The sequence below is a fragment of the Anguilla rostrata genome, chromosome 7, assembly GCF_018555375.3.
Source record: "Anguilla rostrata isolate EN2019 chromosome 7, ASM1855537v3, whole genome shotgun sequence".
NCBI lineage: Eukaryota > Metazoa > Chordata > Actinopteri > Anguilliformes > Anguillidae > Anguilla > Anguilla rostrata.
Genome location: NC_057939.1, coordinates 19,923,063 through 19,945,605, shown reverse-complemented (window position 1 = coordinate 19,945,605; position 22,543 = coordinate 19,923,063). Strand labels below are relative to the sequence as shown.

General features: G+C 44.9%; 1 protein-coding gene across 6 annotated transcripts; it reads left to right on the top strand.

The window, feature by feature from the left end:
* Positions 1–1,235: 1,235 nt before the first annotated feature.
* Positions 1,236–22,504, top strand: slc44a1b (solute carrier family 44 member 1b). Of its 6 annotated transcripts, none has more exons than XM_064343538.1 (17): positions 1,240–1,363; positions 3,672–3,761; positions 4,587–4,729; positions 8,434–8,570; positions 9,956–10,049; positions 11,271–11,440; positions 11,803–11,892; positions 12,454–12,596; positions 12,997–13,183; positions 14,065–14,230; positions 15,394–15,550; positions 15,767–15,850; positions 16,017–16,154; positions 16,723–16,959; positions 18,214–18,300; positions 18,703–18,857; positions 19,452–22,504. In XM_064343538.1, exons 1-17 carry the CDS (start codon positions 1,307–1,309, stop codon positions 19,660–19,662), a joined length of 2,346 nt encoding a protein of 781 aa, XP_064199608.1. In that variant the 5' UTR covers positions 1,240–1,306; the 3' UTR covers positions 19,663–22,504. The 6 variants fall into 6 exon arrangements, with proteins under 6 accessions (XP_064199612.1, XP_064199608.1, XP_064199606.1 ...); XM_064343536.1 differs by having other exon boundaries at positions 18,700–18,857; XM_064343539.1 differs by lacking the exon at positions 1,240–1,363 and adding an exon at positions 2,613–2,932 and having other exon boundaries at positions 18,700–18,857.
* Positions 22,505–22,543: the final 39 nt, after the last annotated feature.

Here is a 22,543-nt window from a genome sequence, read left to right as displayed (position 1 = left end):
TGATTTGTAGTGCTGCCTCTGTCATCAGAGTGGGTAAAGTGCGGGAACTGCTGCTCCACACAGTTGTGTTAAAAGAAGATACTTTTTATGCAAATTGATTAAGGGGGGTTGGAGCCCCACACCAATCAGGATGCTGGTCAGATTTTTTTTCTTCTCATAGGTTTTTTCACTGTCAAAGTCAGCTCTACCGCATGGTTGAGAAGTCAGTTAAAGGGTTAAGAAAAAAAAAAAAAAAACACATTCTGGGATTACGACTGGTTGGAATGAAAAAAACCAGCATACACAACGGGGGCCCAGGACCAAGTTCGGGAACCCCTGCTGTGGCAGATAACACAACCTCCTTCCCAAAATAAAATAATAATAATAATAATAATAATAATACATGAATAAATAAAAAAGCTGTTAGGATAAAACAATATTTAGACTGAATGAAAATGATCACTAAGCAGTACTCATGTTATATGTGTCATCACAGCAGAAGTAAAACTTGAGCAAAGAACTTTGGGGGAATTTTGGTAGATGTGTCCAGTGAACACAGTGGCCTACTTATGTGTCACACTTCTGAGATCTTTTAGTTATGGTACTTTATTATTATATAGTTATTCTGCTTATTACAGGAACAGGAACAAATAAGACTGTTTTCTGCTAAATACACTGAGACATGCAATGGAGTGTAGAAGGCTGCAAGGAAAAAAGTTGACAAAATAGAATGAGCATTAAAAAAAAACAGGAAGTCTTTCATGAGATGTACTTTCCCCATTTCTTAACTGGCTGTTTTGATAAGCAATAGGGCCATAAACAAGCTGTCAACATCATACTTCTGGTCTTCTGAACTGACTGACCAGTCTGCCCCACGTGGTCACTCTGACCAACACAAACACACAAACACGCACACGCGCACACACACGCGCGCGCGCACACACACACACCATGTCCTCACCAGTTTGGCCTGACCTGCTATTATGTTCTGCTCATCTGGCCCCTGGCACTGCCAGCCGTAATCCCAAGACTCATTCATGCACACACACACTCAATCCCCTTGTCTGGCTGGAGGGATGTCATATACTAATCATGCAGTATGCGCACTTACTGCAAACCCACACACACACACACACACACACACACACACACAGAAACACACACACACGCACACACACACACACACACACACACACACACCTCCCTCAGCATGCTCACGCTCTCCCTGGTACAACAGAAAACAATAGAACAATGGCCCTATTTTTTCAGGGACTGGCTTCATCTAAACATCGCAAGACACTGCACATAATGCAGCAGACCAAGGAAGATGGGTGATCGTAAGAGGTTGACAGGAGGTTCCCATCAATCAAGACCCAGGAGAAAGGTATACAATTGTTTTTTTAAGACTGAAAGCAGTGGACAGATAGGTGTTCGAAACTGAAGTGCAATCTTGTTTTGACTTCCTGACCTTGACACACTGCAAGCAAACAAGGGAATTTATTTGATATAGCTGGGCTGTAACATTAGATTTATTGAGATTTACCTATGTGAAGAGTAGTGGAAGGCAGATTAATAACATGGATGTACTGATGTCCACGAGTAGTGATTCCACTTGTTGATAGGCTAGGTTATATGTTGATGGTAGAAAGCAGCCTATCAATTACTTTTAATTACCTAAGTAAAAAAAATAGCGGATCTCTTGATTAGATGCCGTGAATAGATCATTTGTACTTTATCTAGGCCTATTACTCTGCAGCTTTGAAAGAACCGTTAAAAGGAAAATGGTTGCCATAGGCCTACATAATGAAAAGTTCACGTGTTCCGTATTTAGGGAATGAGGGCATAGGTGTGTGCGATGGCACATGCGAGCTTTCTTACCTTCAGTCGTCAAACTCAGACACAGACGTCGCTGTTGTTCATTTTGATTTTTTTGCATGTGTTCAGGGTGGGTGCTGAATTATTTGAGTTTGTTATTTTCTTTAGTCTAGTAGGCTAATGCTTATTACAAAATGGTCATTTGAAACCATTTAGCGAATATTTTACTGTTTACAGAGCATATTTGGCATTTGAATACAAGATTGTACTTTAAGATCATCGTTTTTATTATATTCGATAAGAAATACGGTAGCCTAATTAAGGTATAGCTAATAGCAGGCCTGGACAATAAAAGATGCGATACAATTTTCTCGGTGGGAAAAATAAATTGGTTTTCTTGACAAATTAAACAAATTAACATTCACAGACTGTAGTCGTGAGACAAAACACATCAACAAAATCAATGCATGAAGCAACATTCTTTACACGATCATAAAAGGCAGAACCTGTAATAGGCTATATCAGGACACAAGATTCAAGAATGACATATACTTCGTTTAAAATTATTGAAATTATTATTTCAACCCAGAAAAAATGTAACCAATGAATACAAATTGTGCTTACACTTGTGTGCCGGTGTCGTGCGAAATACTGTACACCTGCGACACTGGGGCAGACGACATACAGCACAGCCTACCCGTTAAACTCTTTTAGTTTTACAGTCTCTGGTTAAACGACAATGGCTAATTGAAACTCGCGGGTTCCGCCATCTTCCCAGCAGCCTCAAAAATGTATTCGACCACAGATTGCAGAAGCTCAAGTCGTGAGTGGCTGAAAATATTCCTTTTCCGGCTACACCTGCAAAACCCACCAGGAAGTGTGGCGCGATAAATCCTAAAGTATTAATCCTTCTTACCTGGAGGGAGAGCACCGAGAATTAGCATGCACTGAGGCAGGATCTGGCCGGTTGTATGACTTTTCTGTTCAGCAGATCGTTTCGTGGGTACATTGCAATTTATGCAGGGTAAAGAGACACCGTCAACTCCCTGCAAGTTTGGGTTTTTGTTCTTGTGTGGTGTAGCTAAGTTCTTCGGGATTCTAAACCTTGCCTGCAATGGGATGCAGCGGTAGTACAGAGGTAAAGAGCCTGTTTCCTCCTCATCGAATGCGCTTGCAATGTGTAAACGTCGTAGCGCACCATGCAGTGAGGTGTAACGTTATTTCACATTGTGTGTAGTAATTGTTGTTAGCTACGTTGCATAGCTGTGTTCAGTTGCGCATTGATTAGCAAGCTAACCAGCTAGCTAGCGACTGTGTAGGATGTAGCTTGTTTTCTTCTTTGGCGACCTTCTGTGCAGCAGTTTAATCTTATTAATTTGTTAAACATAATCTGACAGAGATAATTGTCGTTTTCACAGCCAATATGGTGCCCCAGTGAATTATTGTTAGGTATTGATAGTTCAACTGTCGAAATAAATCCAGGCATCGAATTAAGGGAAGGGTCCCCTATCATTGTCATGGAAATTCTTTGTATACGCGCCGTTATATAGCTGTCTAGTAAACACAAATGACAGCGTTTCCTCACTCAGCTTGTGGATTTTGTGGTACCGCTATACGCATGTGCTTTTGCTGCAAGCGTTTGGGTAATGTAAACTATACGTTCTTCAACAGCTAAAACTTACCATTGTACACCAGTTCACCTTTTATTACCCTTCTAGTACAGTTCTACCTGTCGAGCGTCACAATACGATGTTAATCGACGTACGTTAAGGTTAGCATCACTAGTGCATATTTGATAACGAAATGAGCAACGGTCGTATTGGCAGATGATTTTGTGTGTTTTTCTGTTTATTTGTTTTTTTGTTTGTTTTTTGCAGAGGACAAAGAGAGAATGGAAACCCTTGGAAGATCGGAGTTGCACAGACATTGCATGGTTCTTTATATTTTTACTTTTCTGCGTTGGCATGGTAAGTAAAATTTTATCTGAGGCTTTGCGTCATTTTTCTTTTGCTCATTCTGGTGTAGTTTACGTTATAGTTGGTTGACTGAGTTGCACCGTAGACAGAGCATAATTTAGCAAGTGTAATTGTGCAGTATAGTTGTATTATATTACTATGATATTACAAAATCAATGCCAGTATTAATTTATGCTGGTGTCACATTCATTAATATAGATGGTTGTGGGGCGGTTATCCTAGTGCACCTAGGGTAAATGATGTGCACTCATGAGGTATTGCGAGGTCTTTATCTCAGTGGATTCACTAATACCGCATTCCTGTGGCTTCAAACACCTGATTAAATCTGGCCAATGTAATTGCAAGACAATATAAATCACAGCACATTGAAAAACAGCAGTAATTTGAAATGCAGTTGGCTGGATCATTACTTCAAAGGAGCAGTATTACTGACAAAATAGTGGACATATTCCAAACTTGAGTGAGGTCAGTACTTCATTCAAACTGCTGGCTTCATATGTATGTGTAGCTTATCTCCTGCCCCTTTTTTCTGCCACGTTCTTTATTTTGACCTTGCCCCGAATGGACACCGTTGACTCTAAGAATGACACTGGGTTGTGCTACTCTACATAAAGAATGGAACACCTTCACAGGTCATTAGGTTTAATGAGGTCCGTTCACCAGGGGAGTCGTCATGTCGTTTTAAGGCGTCAGTTGCCGAGTGTGTCCCGCATAGTTGAAAGTGGCCGCAGTGAGTAACGGGAACGCCTGTGGAAATGCGCTCGGTACAAGGACGCATTCCATGGATCTGCTAACAGATGCCAACCCCTCTCTCAGGGAGGCATCTGTGGCTACACCATCGTCACGGGGGCAGCCTCTCGGCTGATATCCGGATATGACAGCTATGGGAACACCTGTGGCCAGAACAACGAACAGATAGAGGGCATCAGACTCAGCGGCCTGGATCAGACTGACAAAAAGTGAGTTGTTTTTTTTTCTCCTCCCCCTCCCCCACCTCCCACCAGGGCTTTGCTGACAGCCATTTGAAACCGTAACAGCTTGTAGGCGTAACTTGGTGTTTCGTTTGTTCTTCTTTGTCAATGGGTTAATTTTCCACATTTAGTCTGCCTGCTGACAGATTTACATGTCATAATGCTCTGAGAAAATATGTGAATGTTTAATGCATTTAAATTTTATGATGGTTTCATTACTGATTTTAGAAAATCTTCTTTAGAAATTTAGCTGGTATTTATTCTGAATTTGCCTTAATTAATAGAGGCTAACACTCTGGATCATTATGGGAATTTTGCCCTCCTTCATTTGTGTTACCTTACACTTACACTTAGAATTACACTTTTTTTTTCTTGGGGGTGGAGAAGGGGGTGGGGGTTGGAGAATGAAACTAATGTGCTCTTAATGGTTGGGTAATTATACAGAATTTTGAGTCTTCCCCAAATGTATCTTTCATCATCATGGCGTATACAGAACATAACTGTATTCATAGTTGGAAACTTTACTGCTGAGTAATGACACAATTAAAAAGGCCACCATTAAAGGAGAAAACATATTATTCCCCAAATGTCTGAGGGCAGCATTGAATTTCTTGCTATAGCCAGACCTCTCTTCCCATGCGAAAACAACCATCCCTGTTTTTCATTTGAAGAAGTAGGCAAAGCTCTGTCTTACGTTTCAGTGGGCCATTGTACCTTAGCTTGCTGTCCCCTGTGTAAAGCTTTGTGTTGTTGTGATCTTCCTCGGCATCTACCCGGGGCCTGGCCCGTATCCTCACGGAATGATGTATTGGCACACTCGGGGGGGGGTAGCTGGAGCTGAGGAAGAGCTTCTCCAAGGCCCTGCATGAACGTTAGCCTCATTAATCCTGCCTTTCAGAATTGGGCCAGGCTTGCAGGACTCAAGGTTTACTGAACAATCTCACTGATGAACTGCGAGCTTTCCGAAAGGCAGACGACAGAGCTTTTTGAGCGCGTTCGTGTTTTTTTTGTGCGCGCGCGCGTGTGTGTGTGTGTGTGTGTCAGTCTGAGACTTCGGGGCTGTTGGGCTTGCGGTTCCGGAGGGGGCCGGTGGGCGCAAGCCGGCCCCTGTTTTGCGTCGCCCAGAAGCAGCATCAGCAGTCTGCGGAGCTGTAACACGAGGCCCTCTCTCCCGATAGCGCTTCTGTCTGCTCCACTTTTCTTCCGCCGGCATTCTGCTGATGCAGCCCGCGCCGCCGCTAAGACTTCTTCACACCTTCGTGAACAGTCAAACCGGGGCGACTGCTGCCGTGAAGCGGCGGAGACAGAGAAGCCCTCTTGCACACGGCTGGCGAATCTGACGCGCGTCGACATCGGTCATTGAAACGAGGCCCGTTACAAACATCCCACAGAGCGGGAACACACAATGATTAATATCAGCGGAAGGCATTTCGCTCGGTCTGCGGCCTTTGTCGGCGTGTTGTTTTGGGTTTCGGTCCTGAAGGCGGCCGTTTCTTCGGGCTCAGCTGTCGGAAGTAAACGCGAAGGCTTGTGAGATCCTCCTGAAAGCTCAAGTTTTTATTTGCTCTATTGATTGATGCTGGAGTGATTAGTGATAAAGCTTTGACATTCATGCTCTGTTTGTTCCTCATCCCTCAGAAGACTTGAACAGGTGGCACAGATTATGTTCTGGCATCCAAAAAAAGCTCACTTCTTTAAAAAAAAAAACCAAATGGAAATAACTACAAGATTTTTTGTGCGTGCATGTGCGTATGTGTGTGCGCGCGTGTGTATATATGCATACATGTGCATACGTAATATATGAATTATATATAACGCATGTATGTGTGTAATGGTACACATACTGCGCATGCTATACAGTAATAGTAAAGAATCAGAAAGAATATGTTAGTGATGATTTATGCCCTTCAGCGCTCTCCCCTCTTGGGCGTTAAGCTTTTCATCCTGAGTCCTTATTACCGGATCGGCAAGCAATTATGTGCTTAATTAGGACAACTTGACAGGCCTTCCACCTCTCTCTGGTATGAAAGCGAGCCTGGGCCCAGCGCTGGACCCGAGGTCACTGTGGATTTAGGCCGGCCTGCAGAGCGGGCTGCGTAATTGCTGGTGAAAAGGTGCCCGCAGACAGGCTATTAAGGCGGAGACTCGGGGGTGGGGGTGGGGGGGGGCGGAGGGACTCGGGGAGCGGAGCCCCAGCGCGCCGGGGGAGGTAATGAGGAGTGAGGGGCCTGCGGGGCGTCTCCACTCTGAGAGGAGTGCCTGGCGGTGGAGGGCCCTCCTCACCACACACACACGCGCACACACACACACACACACACACAAGCACACACACACATGCGCGCCTGAGGTACGGCTGCGGTGAGGGGCAGCTGTTGACAGATTCCTTCGAGAGTCGCACGCCTGTCAGTCTGCGTTTTCTCCCCCCCGTCTCCCCTTCCGATGCGAATTCTTGGGCAACTAAAGGAAATGCAACTGTTACGGCCACAGAGAGAAAGGACACCACCGAACAGGTTTTTCCAAAAAATGATTTTCTCTAGTGTGCCGAAACGAACGTTTCAGTCCCTCAAGTAAAAGCATGGCTAATAGATTAGGCTAGTTTTTTAAAAATGAAGTAATTGTACTAGCTAGAGTTCTCTTTGGGGAAAAAAACAATAGGAAAACTCAATTGTTATTGAGTTATGATAAAAAATGTTTGTTGAATATGTGTGCCCCTGTCGTTTTGATCAATTTATTTTGTAAGAAATCGGTAGTCCTTTGAGGTTGCTGTCAGATCCCTTCATCTGGTAGTAATTTGTATTCAGGCCAGGGCCAGGCAGTCTCAGTAAAATGAAAATGCCAATGTTGACACTTCATGTTGCATGGATTAGCATCTTCATTCATAGGGGCTCTCGCTGTATTAAAAGCTGCTTCAGTGTTGTTTGTCATTTCATTGATTGATCCCAAGACTCTCTTTGATGATTAGACTGAGGTTTGCTTGGTTTTCATTTGGAACTACTTCAGCGTGTGTGTGTTGGTTGTATTTTATGTGTTTGTTCGACAGTTTCTGAACTGCTAAACATTCTGAAACTTATGTTGATGATTAGCATTCAGATCTTTGTAGCATGGCTAATTGCCCCCTACCTAAAAGCATTTTAGACAGTGCAAAGGGGATTGTGGAAGTGGGGTACATTGACTCCGTTATTCTCTCCAGCTGGGTTAGAAACTAGGCTTTTTGTCTGCCCACTGGGTGGTTATTCTATTGTTTTTTTTGGCATACCAGAGGCTACCGTGGAAAGATGCTTTGTCTCCAGCATGTCTGGGTAATATGCAGTGTAGCTGGTACAGTGATATTAAGCTTTGTTTGACATATTTGACAGTGTACAGATGTGTGTATTGCACAATGTTTCTTGCTTCTCAGCGTGGGCGGACTGCCCACTTCTCTCGGATTGGCGCACACAGACAGGCACTTTGCCCAGCGAGGGGGGGGGGGGGGGCATGTCGGATGTGCTACGGGTGTGCCTCTTGCTCAGATTCCCGTAGCCAGCTTCCAAAACAAGGGCTTACACAATGTTTATAAAGAGAACTTGCACAGAATTCCGATATGGCCTCTCGTAGCGACTGAAATTTCTAAACAAGTTAAGGCTGACTGCTTCCTGTGTTGGCATTTTTTCCCCCCCGTTGATATTATTTCCTAATCTTGTTTTTTTCCCCAGATATGTCTTTTTCCTGGACCCCTGCAACATTGACATTGTGCAGAGGAGAATCAAGTCCATGGCTCTGTGCGTGTCCCTCTGTCCGGATCAGGAGCTGAAGACCTACGCAGACCTCAAGAGGTTTGCCATGGTGAACGGTGAGGCCAACCCTCTCCTTCCGCTGGGAAAGCTAGTAAAATGATTGTAAGCATGAGTGAACTTTCTCCATGCCCGCATGTGCGCCGTGAGGATGCGGTGTCTGTGTCCTTGTAAAGACTCTACTCTTAATTTGAAAGGGAGACAGCTGTGCCCTGCTCTGAGTGAGCAGAGAGCCATCGTCACGGACGTCCCCCAGCCCCCCACCCCTCCACCCCCGAAATCAGGCAGTGATGGGGAATCATGGACTCTGCCCTCCCATCAGGGAGACAAAGATTCTTAGAGTGCAGAGACTTGGTGGGGTGGGGGGATGGGGGTTGGGGTGGGCGTGACATCACATGCCATTGCCTCACTCTGTCCTGTACTCTGTCAATCACCCGCAGAGTCGCACAGTCTCACACTGTCTGCATCCAGTCCCGAGTAGGCGGGGCCAAACAAAGGCTGCATTTACTCTCCCATGTCCCGCTGCAATGTCACCACTGTCGCCAGCTCATCTCTTCCAGAGTCTGCAAGACTGCAAGCGACTGTCCGACCGTCCCCACACCCTCTCGCCACAAAGGCCCATAGTAGTACCTTGGCAGTTATTTAATTGGAACTTCCGCTGGGGAAAAAAACATGAACTCAAAATCTCCAGTTGTTTTTAAGGAACTTCCACGGGGAAAAGAAACATAACTCAAAATCCAGTATCTCTGAGAGTATCTCTATTGGTTCCCGTTTCAAAATTGCTTCTTTTTTGTTATTTGTTTTTAGAAGGCTCTGGCCTTTGTCTGTTAACACAATGGAGCAATGCACTATGGGATTTTTGGCACCTTGAATCCAAAGTCTCCCTTTTTGAAGGGACAGTTGACTGTCCTTGGTATCCAGGGGTGTGGTTTTATCAGCTGCTAATTTGATACAAGGCACTGTGTAAATACTTTGCAAATCAATATCCATGAAAACCACACTCAGTAATCCCATTGTGCTTTGCTCCTACATGCTTAGTAATAATAGCCACACACAGCCTTTTAAAAAGCAAGTTAGAAAAAAGTAAGCAGTTTTGTAACAGAGAGAGATTTTCCAAATTTCTCTGCATTTTGAGTGCTTTTTTTCCATTTGAGGTTCCTTTAAAATTTCCTTCGGTGCTTTTATCCGTGTATAAATTTCTTTTTCATCCCCTTAGAGGGACCCGAGAGTTCTTTTTGCAGTTATTACCCGGGTGTAGCACCCATCTGGGTGATGCACGGCTGCCATTTCCTGGCAAGATTTATACTAGGCCTTTGCTGAGGTGGAGTGAGACGGCAAAATCATTTTTGTGCTTATGCAAGCCCATGTAATAATACTGCTGCAGTCTGTAATGCAATCGGAACAACTGGCAGCACATGAAAACTGTTCTGTGTGTTTTTTATAGGGTCTGAACTCTGCTCTTATGAGCTGGCTGCTCATAAATATCCCAGCCTTCCAGAAAAGACAACTAAATGCCCTAAACTTCCTGTGCCACCAAGGTACGTAAACAGATTAAACTCAAGTTAAACACAGGCCTTAATCAAGCTGAACTGAAGATAACCATTTGCTCATCACCTCTATGGACTAATTTTCTTGAGTGCTGCCAGTGTTTGAGCCGACAGGCTGCATTATGTCAAAGTTGGAGAGTGTGTGGTTTTCAAGTTCCTATTACCGCAGTGTCTGTGACTGCTACAAAGGTACTCAAGGTTTTTCAAGGTCTTCTGGGAGGTCCCCCTTATTTTTAGTGGCCACTGCCATTGATGCCCATATAAGAAAATGAGTCTCCCTCACTTCCCACCAAGTTGCTGTGTAGCCATTGGCCTTGAATCCCATTTCCAGTATTGCTCAGTATCTGTGATTTTTTTTAAGGCATACTATGCAAGCATATTATTACCTTGCAAATATTATAAAATAATCATGCTAAGTCGTGTCTGTGATGCACTGGTTATCTCTGTCTTTATGTACTGTCACTGAATTCATGCACTTTTAGCTGTATGTACTAATTCTAAAACGGGTTTGGGCGTGGCCCTCTTTTCTGTGTGGGGAGCGGTGGGTGTGACTACAGAGCCTCTGGTTTGGGACCAGATTTCAGCGGAGAGTTTGTTGCTAGCTAGCTAGCCAAGGAGCCCAGATACATTGAAGCAAAAAGACAAGCCGACAGGGCTCGTTTGAGAACTAGAGTTAATTTTGGAATTGCGTTTCCTCTGTGGCGTCAGCTGATAAGTTTGCCAAGAGGATGAAAAGTGACACAGAGTTGGCTTGTTTTGTTTTGAACTTGTAAGCTATCCAGCTAGCTATGTTAGCCAGGCTATTAGGAGTAAGTGGGCGGGATTGAAGACGGAGGAGGAGACTTTTTTTATTGTTAACACAGGACTGCAGCAAGGCTAAAAAAAAATCCTGCAGTGTGCCTTTAAACATTATTTTTTATTGTTTTTATGTTGAAACAACACTCAGGACAAAAAACAACTAATTAACACCTTGGAAATTGTTGATACACATGTCGCAATACACTGTGTGACATTCCAGTTTTCAATTTCAATGTACTTGTGCACAGTCTACATCCCTTCTATAAAGACAATTAGAGAGGGCCATTGCACATCAGTAGACTAAGTCATTAGTATGTGGTCCTTAAGGTTTTCTCTTACCATGTTGATATTCCAAATCAAGGAATTACAGAAAGTCGTCAGTACCAGTGATTTTTGTTTTCCGTCCCTGCGCAGTAAGTCTCTCCCAGTGTTCAACCGCTGCACCCCAGTGGACATCTCCTGCTACACCAAGTTTGCCGAGGCCGTCATCACCTTCGTCAACGACAACAGCGTGCTGCATGGCCTCATCGCCGGGGTGATGGCCAGCAAGGAGATCATCCTGGGGCTGTGTCTGCTGGCACTTGGTAAAGCACTGTCCACATCTGTTTTTTTTTTCCATTTACAGGAGATGGATTATTCACATCATGCTTATATGGTGTGTATATGTTTACAGAAGTTGATATTAACGTAATTAATTTTTTGGTGTTCAGATGTTAACAGTGAATTGACTTTGTGTGCGTACGACGTCGCATGTAAAGAAGACCGCTTGCGCAAACACGTGAATCTTCTGTAGGTGCGCATATGTGCATTCAGCAGAAACCAAATTGAAGAGCGATCTGATGAATGCATAATTACGGAGAAACCTGACGGGCATGCGCTCCCCTGTGGTGAGGGGATGGCGGGAGCTGGGCTGAGAAAGTGAGCTTTCTCTGTGCGTCTCCTGCAGTGCTCTCCATGCTCCTGATGGTCATCATCCGCTACATCTCCGCCGTGCTGGTCTGGATCCTCACCTTCCTTGTGGTCCTGGGATCCCTCGGTGAGGTCACTTCCTGTCAAAAAGTCGACTGGTGCTGCTCACTGTTTGAGCTGCCGGAGCCCTTTCGGCGCTTCACGCCACTTTTCTCAACGTGTAGCCGATTGAGTCGGAGTGTAACTTTGAAGATGTATTTTCCATAATGAATCCTTTGAGATTTTTCTCTCTTTTTGGTTGTACGTTTAGAAGTCATTTGAATCGACAGCGTGTATTTGTTATTGAGCCGATTCAGATCATTAGCTCCTGAAGAATGGACCATCTGTCATACGCCTGTAGTTTTCCCACTCCATTCAACACACTAATTATACTTCTGTTTCATCCATCCTTCTGATTTCATGACTTGCTATTTATATATTTATGTGCTAAACATAACTAAACTTTGAAAACAAAATGGGAGAAATCATATAACAGTGCAGTTTATTTGGGCTTGAGAGAAGGCTGACGTTTACTCAGGGCTTCCATAGTTTCAGTTATGTATTTTAAAGTTTTTCTTTTTTAAATTTCAAAATTATGAACATATGTGCACAGCACTGTGTGTAGCGATTTCTGTTTCTCCCATTGTAGGTGGCACAGGTGTACTGTGGTGGCTGTATGTGGATCATAGGATGAACGCAAATGAAACTACCGTAGTTAAAGAAGAACAAGAATCATCCAGTGACAACACTCAAGCCCTCCTGGTCTACGCCATTGCTGCCACTGTGTTCACGGTAGGTTCCATATGCAGGTGTGGATGTTCCATTTGAGACAACCAAAAAAATACATCATTTGAAATGAGAGAATAGTTTTTATGCTTCAGTTTACATTTATTAACGTTCTTCCTGTTGGAGCAAATAATTGGATTTGAAACACCAAAGTTATTGAAATATTAACATGAAAACTGTTGGGAATCATGGAATATTTGTTGGGAATACCTGTACAGTATTCTGCATACTGTAACTGTATCACATTAGCATGTTTATGGACAGAAGGTATAGTACAGTAGTTGAGTGAGATGTACTTGTCTTAAAGAAGAATGGATTTGTTTTTGAGTAGATGTAGTGTCATACCGAAATCATTCAGTTAGCCATAGCTGTACTCTAGGCATGACCGTTTCCTCATCCTGGTCAGGTGATCCTGCTGCTGCTGATGCTCTTCATGAGGAAACGTGTGGCGCTCACCATCGCCCTGTTCCACGTGGCTGGGAAGGTGTTCATCCACCTGCCCCTGCTGGTCTTCCAGCCCTTCTGGACCTTCCTGGCCCTCGTGCTCTTCTGGCTCTACTGGATCATGGTGCTGCTGTTCCTCGGCACCACTGGTAATAAAATAGCTTCAGGGAGAAGCAGAGAGAGGCTCTGATTGGCTGTGCAGTATGCTTAGAGTTGCTGAGGGTGCCCAACAAGCGTCACCTGCTGGTGCAATTGTTACATTACATTACATTACATTATAGGTTCTTAGCAGACGCTCTTATCCAGAGCGACTTACAACAAGTGCATTACAAAACTCGGAGACAAGCGCTTTACAACATTCCTGCAAGAGAGCTACAATAGGTATAACTTTGCTTAGGTATAAGTGTGAATTGTACACCCTATTTTTTTTTTTTTTTTTTTTTTTTTTTTTTTAGAAAAAAAATGTTAGAGGGTAGTGGGGGGTGATGAGGTGAGATGTAGCTTGAAGAGGTGAGTCTTCAGTCTACGTTTGAAGACGGCCAGGGTCTCTGCTGTTCTGACTTGCACAGGAAGGTCATTCCACCACCGTGGGGCTAGAACAGACAGGAGGCGTGACCGGGTGCTGGTGCGAGCCGGGGCAGGGACCAGGCGACATGTGGCAGCAGAACGGAGAGGTCTAGCTGGGGTGTAGGGTCAGTTACCTGCTGGATACCCCTGATTGGATGGAAGTTTCAGAGTCAGAATGGCCGTAATATTTGTAATAATGTGTGACACACATTCTGTAACCAATCAGAGGTTCTGAGGTAAAATATCTGGGGGAAAAACAGCAGTGTCAGTCATACCCACACCACATGCTAACTTTTATAATATAAACCTGTAAGGACCAAACAAACAGAGTGGTGCTTACCTGTCTGTAGGTTTTTGGCTGAAACGAAAGGTCAAATGCAGGCCAGGTGGGCGTATTGCAGTGAGGGCTGTGCTGCATTGCTTCTCTGTGTTCACGCAGTGGGTCTGTGCCCCGTGGCTTTAGGTAACCCGGTGCAGAACGAGACGGGACTGGTGGAGTTCCGCTTGACCGGGCCTCTCCAGTACATGAGCTGGTACCATGCGGTGGGTCTGATATGGATCAGCGAGTTCATCCTGGCCTGTCAGCAGATGACCGTCGCCGGGGCGGTGGTCACCTACTACTTCACCAGGTGAGCCCACGGGGTGTCCACCAATGAGAATGGCGCTCAGACCAGTGAGCCTCAAATGAGTGACGTATTTCACCATATTTCAATTTAAAGTCTGTCTTTGTGGTTTTTGCCAAATATTAGTATTATTTCTTCTGTAATTCCTGAAATGTAAGATAAAAGCTAAATGTTTTATAAGTTATGCCAGGAGTTGCAAACAGCCAAAACCATTTCAGTTCAGAGAAGTACAAATTGGAAGCATCCATGTGTGACTGAAACAACCATTTATCTCCTCTTTGCAATAATTAAATCCTCTTATCAATAATTAAATGAGAAGTAATCAGTTTAAAAATATAATGAGGAAAATTTTATTTCATCAGTAGTGCACAATATATTTCATACAAAGAGCTATGAATGCCCTGACTGATTGTTTGCACAAAGGTGCACCTTTAGCTAGAACGAATCTGGTTATGAATGCTGATAATGTGCTCTGTGATAATGTAGGAGCATTTTTATACCGCGTACTAACAGAAACCTACAGGGGAACATAACAGAATCTATTCTCGCATTATCCTGGTCATTGCAACAATGCAGCTTCAAGGAGATGGAAGCCACATTACTTTAAGCAATGGTCATACAGTCAAAATGTTCTTTGGTGGGCTGTATGAAAATCTGTCTGCATCCCATGGAATAACAAATACAGTGGAATTTTAAAATGTAAATGAATGCCATCAATCATAATCAACGAACCAATCATAGTATTGAGGAATGACGAACGTGCTCTGTTTATTAAACTGCCTAATTTCGTTTGTGTTTCCCTTTGCTTGTGCTCAAGCATAACTAAGCTGTATTTAATTATTATGAAGCTGTTTTGCGGACGCATCCTCTATTCTGCGTTAGTCTGCCTTTCCTTGTGGTAAAGGGCTGCATTCCAAACTGCGTGCTGACTCCCTGACACCTTCAGGGACACAAAAAGTTTCTACTGGAGATCATTGATTCTGCTCATTAAATTGGTCCTGATCAGAGGTTGCCGATCCCTCTCATTAAGAATGAACAGAGTGTTACTCCTTAAGGGCCACATGACTTGTTGAAAAGATCAGCGCCCGTGTGGAAAGTTAGGGTATATGGGGGCAGTCTCGGACGCAGCCGGGGCGGGTCTCTATCCCGTCTCCTCTGTGTCCCTGCAGAGACAAGTCCAGGCTGCCGCTGACCCCCATCCTGTCGTCCGTGTTCCGCCTCGTCCGCTACCACCTGGGCACGGTGGCCAAAGGGGCCTTCATCATCACGCTGGTGAAGATCCCCCGCTTCATCCTGATGTACATCCACAACCAGCTCAAGGGGAAGGTAAGAGAAGCCGGGGGGATTCTGGCAGAGCCAGCTGTGCCCCTGAGTACAGCCAGCTAGGGTCTATGACTCATCTGTTGGACATACAGCCGGTGCCATACCAGTATAAAGAACGGCAAGGGAAAATCAATTTCACATGTGGCTGGATTTGAGGGTTGGTTGGGAGGAATTGTCTCACAGAGAGCCCGGTTTGATGTTTGTTTTTTGTTTCTGCAGGAAAACGCTTGCGCACGCTGCATGCTGAACGCGTGCATCTGCTGCTTGTGGTGTTTGGAGAAGTGCCTGAACTATCTGAATCAGGTGAGCTGGTCTGGTGGGCGCGCTCGCTGAATGCAAGATTGCGGGGGGGGGGGGGGGCTCAGGGGGGCTGCCGAGCATGTCCTAACCAGCGCGGCAGCACCCCCCAGTGGCAGCTGCGCTCACGTGACATTTCACGCCCTCTCTCCCCCCTCCCCCCTTCCTGCAGAACGCCTACGCAGCGACCGCCATCAACAGCACCAGTTTCTGCACCTCTGCCAGGGACGCCTTCGTGATCCTGGTGGAGAACGCGCTGAGAGTGGCCGCCATCAATGCTGTGGGGGATTTCGTTCTGTTCCTGGGGAAGGTAGGTGGAGGTGGCAGCATCCAAATAGAATAGATCCTATCAATAAAATATAACAATTCAGTTTTTTTTTTTTTTTTAAATTTAATATAATTTTTAATTTAATTTAATTTAATTTAATTTAATTTAATTTAAAAGAAAAATTGGTACCCAGTGTGGGGCTGAACATGCCCAATTGGCACCATAATTTGGAATGTCCAGTGATTCAGGAGAGTGGACAACACAACTGCGGTTCTTCTCTGAATTGTTGCATTTTATTGATCCACTGTTTGAAGACTAAAGTTGCTGGCCATATGCTGCAGATATAACAAATAAATTTGAATTGTCTTGTCAAAACTGATTAGGTTAGTGTGGTAAATATGAGCGCTACTGTAAAATAGAAAAATATTAGCGTAGCATGTTAAATCTGATACTGCAGTGTTGGTAAAGATTAGCATGATCAATTTGAATGGTACTGTAACATAGATGAAGATTAAGATAGCACTGTAAATCTGAGGGATACCGTAGCAGGGATAAAGATTAGCGTAGCGTGCTAAGTATGAATGATACTGTATTGTGAATGTGCTCTCAGGTGCTGATCGTGTCCTGTACGGCCTTCGCCGGGGTGATGGCGCTGAACTATCAGAGGGACTACACGGTGTGGGTGCTGCCCCTCATCATAGTCTGTCTCTTTGCCTTCCTGGTGGCCCACTGCTTCCTCTCCATCTTCGAGATCGTGGTGGACGTCCTCTTCCTCTGCTTTGCCATCGACACCAAATACAACGACGGCAGTCCCGGCAAGGAGTTCTACATGGACAAGGCCCTCATGGTGAGGCATGGCTTTGGGGGCGGGGTGGGGTGGAGTGGGATCAAGGAGATCAGCAGGCCCTCCCAACCCCGCAGGTTTCACACAGGTGTGGACGGGAGGTAAAATCTCCCTGCCCTGGACCTCGGCTCTAAGCAGCACTGTAACGTAGCCCCTCCTAATTCTTTTGAACCCGGCCTCTGAGGTAGTGTTAAATGCGTGTTTTAAATTTATTTCTTGAGCGCATATTGAAATTGCTGTGAGAACAGGCCAGCACAGGGCTGTGTGTATTCGCCTTCAAAGGATCACACCAACATAAAATATACTGTTTATGTATATATATATAATATTTCATTTTGGATACATCATGCTTTCTGGCATTATGTTCTCAGGGACACAAATTACAGTCTCCGTCCCACCAATAATTCCTAAATATATCAGACCCTCACTTCCATTACTGTGAACATCCTTTACATTTGCCTTTACAGAAATCACAGGCAGAAAGCCTTTTCAGCCAGAAAGCTCTTTCCAGAGAGCGGTGCCGGCACGAGTGCGTAATTCTGCGCGTGCTCGTGGGAGAACAGCTGGGGGAGAGAAAATGCATTATGGAGAAGATCAATGGACAGATCAGAGGCCTAATAGAGAGCTCTTATGCATCATTCTGAGTGCGGCTGCAAACAGGAGGGCCTGATAGAGCCCGGTGATGCAGTCCCACCACAGGACTGGTGCCACGAGTAAGAGGATCCCGGCATTGATTATTCTGTAAAAACTTAAACGCCGTCTCAGGCCTAGTTAAAAAAGAACAATTAAGGTACTCGTCCATATAAATGAAGTGATTAAGGTTGTCAGAGGAGCCCCAGTGGGAGTTTGCCATAGAGTGCTTTTCTACAGCAAAGGAGCAGCAGGCCTAAGAATTGTCTGATAGCATCTTCACCCAGAGTGAAAAAAAGCTGCTTCTTCTTTTTTTTTTTTAAATAAAAAATAATAATGAAAAACAAACTATAAAGCACCACACATCATGAAAGGCTGCTTGCAAATGAATATTGATCTAAGGCTGCAGTTAAATTTGCATGTGCTGATGGCAATAATTTCTGGGCTAATTAAGCCAATGCAGATACGGAATGAAACAAAGTGGGTGATTAAGTGAAAGTTGAAAGGGAAAGGCTCTCTACGTGCCGTGGGGTGCGCGCGTCTGTCTGCCGTCGCGACCGAAACGCCGGCTCGGCTCCCGCGGCGACGGCGGGGGTGTGACGGGGCTCTCGTTCTCCCACCGCGCAGGAGTTCGTGGAGAACAGCAGGAAGTCGCTGCCGGAGCGGGGGCGGGCCCGGGCGGAGGAGGCAGACGACGCGGAGGCGAAGCCCATGGTGAGTGGCGGCTGCGAGTCGGACGCGGTGCAGGAGTTCCACCTGTACTACCTGCTGGCGTGCGTGTTGGTGGACTGGGCCCTCTCCGAGCGTGCCCTGGTCTTCTGTCTGACCGAGGACATGCTTGTGTTCCTGTCCGTCTACCTGCCCGCCTCCACGCTCTTCCTCTTCTTCACGCTGCTGCAGCCTTCATCCGTGTCCGCCTGCTGAGATTCATCCTCCTGCTTATTCACCATTCCATTCCAGCTCTCACCAAGGAACACTTTTCATCCATTTTTCTTTTCCTGCTTGCTTGTTTTTCTACTTTTTCCTCTGGCTGTATTATTTTGTTGTTTGTTTATTGTTTGTTTTTCATTACCTCTTTTATTTTTTGTTGCCTTATCACCGTTGTGCTTTCAGAAGTCAGCACAGGCGATACCGTTTTCTGACGCGGATAATGAAGTGTCAGACGAAAGCGTGTGTGACACGAGGCCCCTGACCCCGCCTGTCTGCCCCGGCGCTCAAAGGCAGAACTGTTACCGCCGTCTGAGGGGTACCGTTGCTCCCGTGGGGCAGCTGTAAGTTTTTAACCGTCTCCCACCTGCTGAGCTCATTATGGGTTCTCACTGGGTGGCACGGTGGTGCAGTGGATTAGCACTGTGCTGGGTTTGAATCCTGGACGGGGCCTTTCCGTGTGGGGTTTGCATGTTCCCTGTGCGTGGGTTCCCTCCAGCAATCCAAAGACATGCAGGTTAGGCTATTGGGGGAGCATTCACGAGGGGCGCTGCTGCAAAAGAGCATGTGCGCTCAGTCAACCTACCCTGTATGAATAACGGTTAACGAGTTGCGCCTGCGCATAGGTCCTGCGTCTGGCTCCAGCACGTCAGCGCGAGAGCGCCGCGAGCTTTAGCCTTCCCGCCGTTAGGCAGGGCGATTCCCGACAGCACAGCGCGTCAGGCTTTCATTCCATTCCATCTCCCCAGCCTGAATTTTTACTTTGGGTCCATCCCTCCTGCATTTTGCATGATGTCCAGTTCCGTTGCTCGTTTTTTCCCCCTCATCCCGCACCATCACTAACGAGAGAGAGAGACGTCGTGTGCTAGTTGCATGCAAGCTCGTCCCGAACTGCCAGGTGCTTGGATTAAGACGTGATCGCTTTTTTCCCCCCCCAGGCCCCTGGACCCAGTTCAGCTTGACCAAAATCACCTATTGGGACGTTTTGTAGACATTCCAAATGTTTATTTTTACCAATGTGTAACATGTTTACTATGGTTTCACTCCAGGGAATACAATATTTTAATAAGAAACTGTATAATAACTCAACGTAATGAAGCACTTTATATTGAAGCTCTGCGTATTTTAACAGCTGATGCATTTTCGTAGTGATGTCCTTTTTTATACAATTTAAAAAAAAGCTGTCCTTTAGTCAGACGCAGTACTAAAATGTCTAGCATCACTTTGGACTTGGTTATTCATCATGTATGTTGCCATTATCATGTACATTTTACCTTTGATGCAAGAGTAACTCCCCGAAGCAAAGACCACTTAATGTTTTTTAAGCCACCATTGGAAATACTATACACTGTAAATTAGCTTCTTTCTCCACAGTCTGTTGGCACTATGGTACAATATTTGATTCATTTTATACTTTTAATTTGAATGGGAGATATTGTACGCAGTGGCATGTTTATTTACTTTACATCTCAGACTACACCGACATTCTGCAGTGGCAGAAATGTTCTTTTGTGCCGAAATGCAGACAGGTTAAGGTGATCCAGTTGATTTGACTGTGGATGTTGAAGGACAAGCAGCCGGTGCCAGAGTTCAGGGGAAGACTGCTGTACACAGAACAATGAGAGGAGGGAGGTAGGCCGTCCTGGGACGGTGTCCAGATCAACACCCTACCAGCACTGGGTCCACCATCAGGTGGGTATTGGGGGGTGGTCGGCACCCCCCGGTGATGGGTCGAATTCTGTTGAGACAGGGCAACCACTTCCTTATAGATGGCGTAACCCCGCCAGGCAAATGAATACGTCGCTGTAAGCTTATGCAGTCCATTGAAAGACCTGCAGAGTTGCATTGGTTTCCTACAGTAGTCAAATGAGCAGCCATATATCTTTGTCAGTGACGTTGTGCTCTCTGGGCGCGTCACCAGGACTGGTAGGGGTGACCGGTAGGCCGCTCGGCAAGCATCACAATGAAATAGTCTTCCTACTTGCACTAAATTTCTCAAGACTGTACACGCGGTTTCTCAGACTCTTCAGTAGGATGGATCTCAGTGGAGGAGAAGCGAGGGGTACACACAGTCTCGCACTTTGCCTTAACCGGTTCAGTGGGCTGCGCTCCCTGCTGGATCTCACCAGATGTAGGGCCGCTTCGCGAAGGTGAATGGCAGAACCCTGGCAATGGACACACAGTGGGGGCAGCCGACGTGACCCCGTGCAGTTTGCCTTAAACTTTGAGGGGAGACTTCAGGTACCACCTATCCGATTCCTGAAAGACTGATTTGACATGACCCAGACTTTTTGACCCCCTTTAAAACGAATCAAATATAATTCAGAAAGATTTATAAAAAGGCTCTTAATTTTGTTATGTTCTCATGTTTTATTTGAGTTTTTTTAAGCGCTAACATATTTTAATGAAGAAGTTACCAGGAAGGATCCTTTATATGGGCAGGGCATTGTTTCATGAAAGCACAGCCTTGAGTGGAGGGGTGTACCTCGGCTCAGTCTATGGTGCACTCACACCGAATACAGATCAGTATTACAGTAACACTGGAGAGTGGTTGCTACAAGCTAATGTGCAGTTTACCATTGATTCACTCAACCATGCTCATGTAATGGCTTTGTTTCGAAGCAGATCCCCCCTCCACTGGTGAAAACAAAGCAAAAATAAGTCATGTATGAAATTTCAGTTAGATGATTAAAAAAATGAGTACAGTTGACTGAAGGTACTTTTGTTGGGCTAATCTAGCCTGTGCAGACCATACACTAAGATTGTAACTATAAAATATTAAGAGCATGCAGCTTGAAAACCGTCTAACGGAATTACATTTGCCACCAACTCCTTTGCGCATGTTAAGAATTGCACTAATAGATTATGTACATTTGAATACCACTATGATTAAAAAAAATAAAATAAAATCTTAAAAGAATTGTTAAAATGTCTTAAGCTTGGTCACGTATACTGAAGCGTTATATGACCAGAGGAATATAGATATAGGTTTTAAATGGCTTCAAATAGAACATTCAGTGAGCAAACTTGCCCTTAAACGCATCACATCAGTATTAATGAATATTCTTCAAACAATGTTCATAGTAATTGACATTTATATTGATAAGAGAGGAATTCATTCTCAGGAGGACGCTTATCGGGATTGAAAGACTGAAAAACAGGGCACTACAGAGAACTCTCCTGTTCTCTGGTCCAGTAGAGACCAGCATTTCTGGTCTCTACTGGACCAGAAGTGCTACTGACTGAAGCCACTGATGAAGAATCTAGCTCTGGGCCTTTGTCTGTCTGTGGATCGGACACAATGGTTCAGACTGACCCCCATCACTCCCATTTGCCAAAGTGAACCTTCTACCAGTTTTTCAGAAAGGGCAGCCAGGCGCACTGCACAGAGATGGCTTTGTGCTTAGCTGGGTGAAGGCGCAAAAGGATAGTGATATTGGTCATTCTCTCTGTTTTTCTCAGTAAGGGCTGCGATTTGAGGCCTGGTTTGTCACGTTCCATTAAAGTGACAGTGGAAGCCCTTCTTGGAGGGACGTGTTGCGTGGGCCAATTGTGTTTGGTGACGAGGCAATTTCATTGCAGCTACGTTAAGACTGTGGAAGACTCGCTTGTTGTTTATTTAATTTTTTTTTCTCTAAACTGCAGGACATCTTTGTAGGATGTGAATCGTATACCATTAGGTCCACAACGACTAACACTGATATCTGATAGAACAATAGCTTTATTCAGCGACAAGCCACTGTTTTGAGATGTGTCTCCTTTATTCTCCTCTTCATCCCTGGAACCTGCACCACTCTCAGAGGGAAGTGCAGCTCCTATAAAAAGATACTGTTATGAACTGGAGAGAGATGTGTTTACTTGTCTGGTGTAACACTAGCTTTTAGCTCCTAACTGCAGTAAGTTGTTTGTAACATCAAACTAATTTTTTTTTACATATTATTTCTTATGTATCTTGTTTTTTTAAAAAAAGTAATAAAATGGAAAACTTTGACCATTTTTCATTGTGTCTTTTTGTGTAACCTTGTTTTTT

What these genes read in the sequence shown, in the direction of transcription:
- slc44a1b (XM_064343536.1), top strand. Translation starts at nt 1,307, where the DNA reads ATGGGTGATCGTAAGAGGTTGACAGGAGGTTCCCATCAATCAAGACCC. An exon ending in TACTTTTCTGCGTTGGCATG is followed by an intron (nt 3,762 to 4,586) that starts GTAAGTAAAATT and finishes CCCCTCTCTCAG; the next exon opens with GGAGGCATCTGTGGCTACAC. An exon ending in GTCACCTACTACTTCACCAG is followed by an intron (nt 14,231 to 15,393) that starts GTGAGCCCACGG and finishes GTGTCCCTGCAG; the next exon opens with AGACAAGTCCAGGCTGCCGC.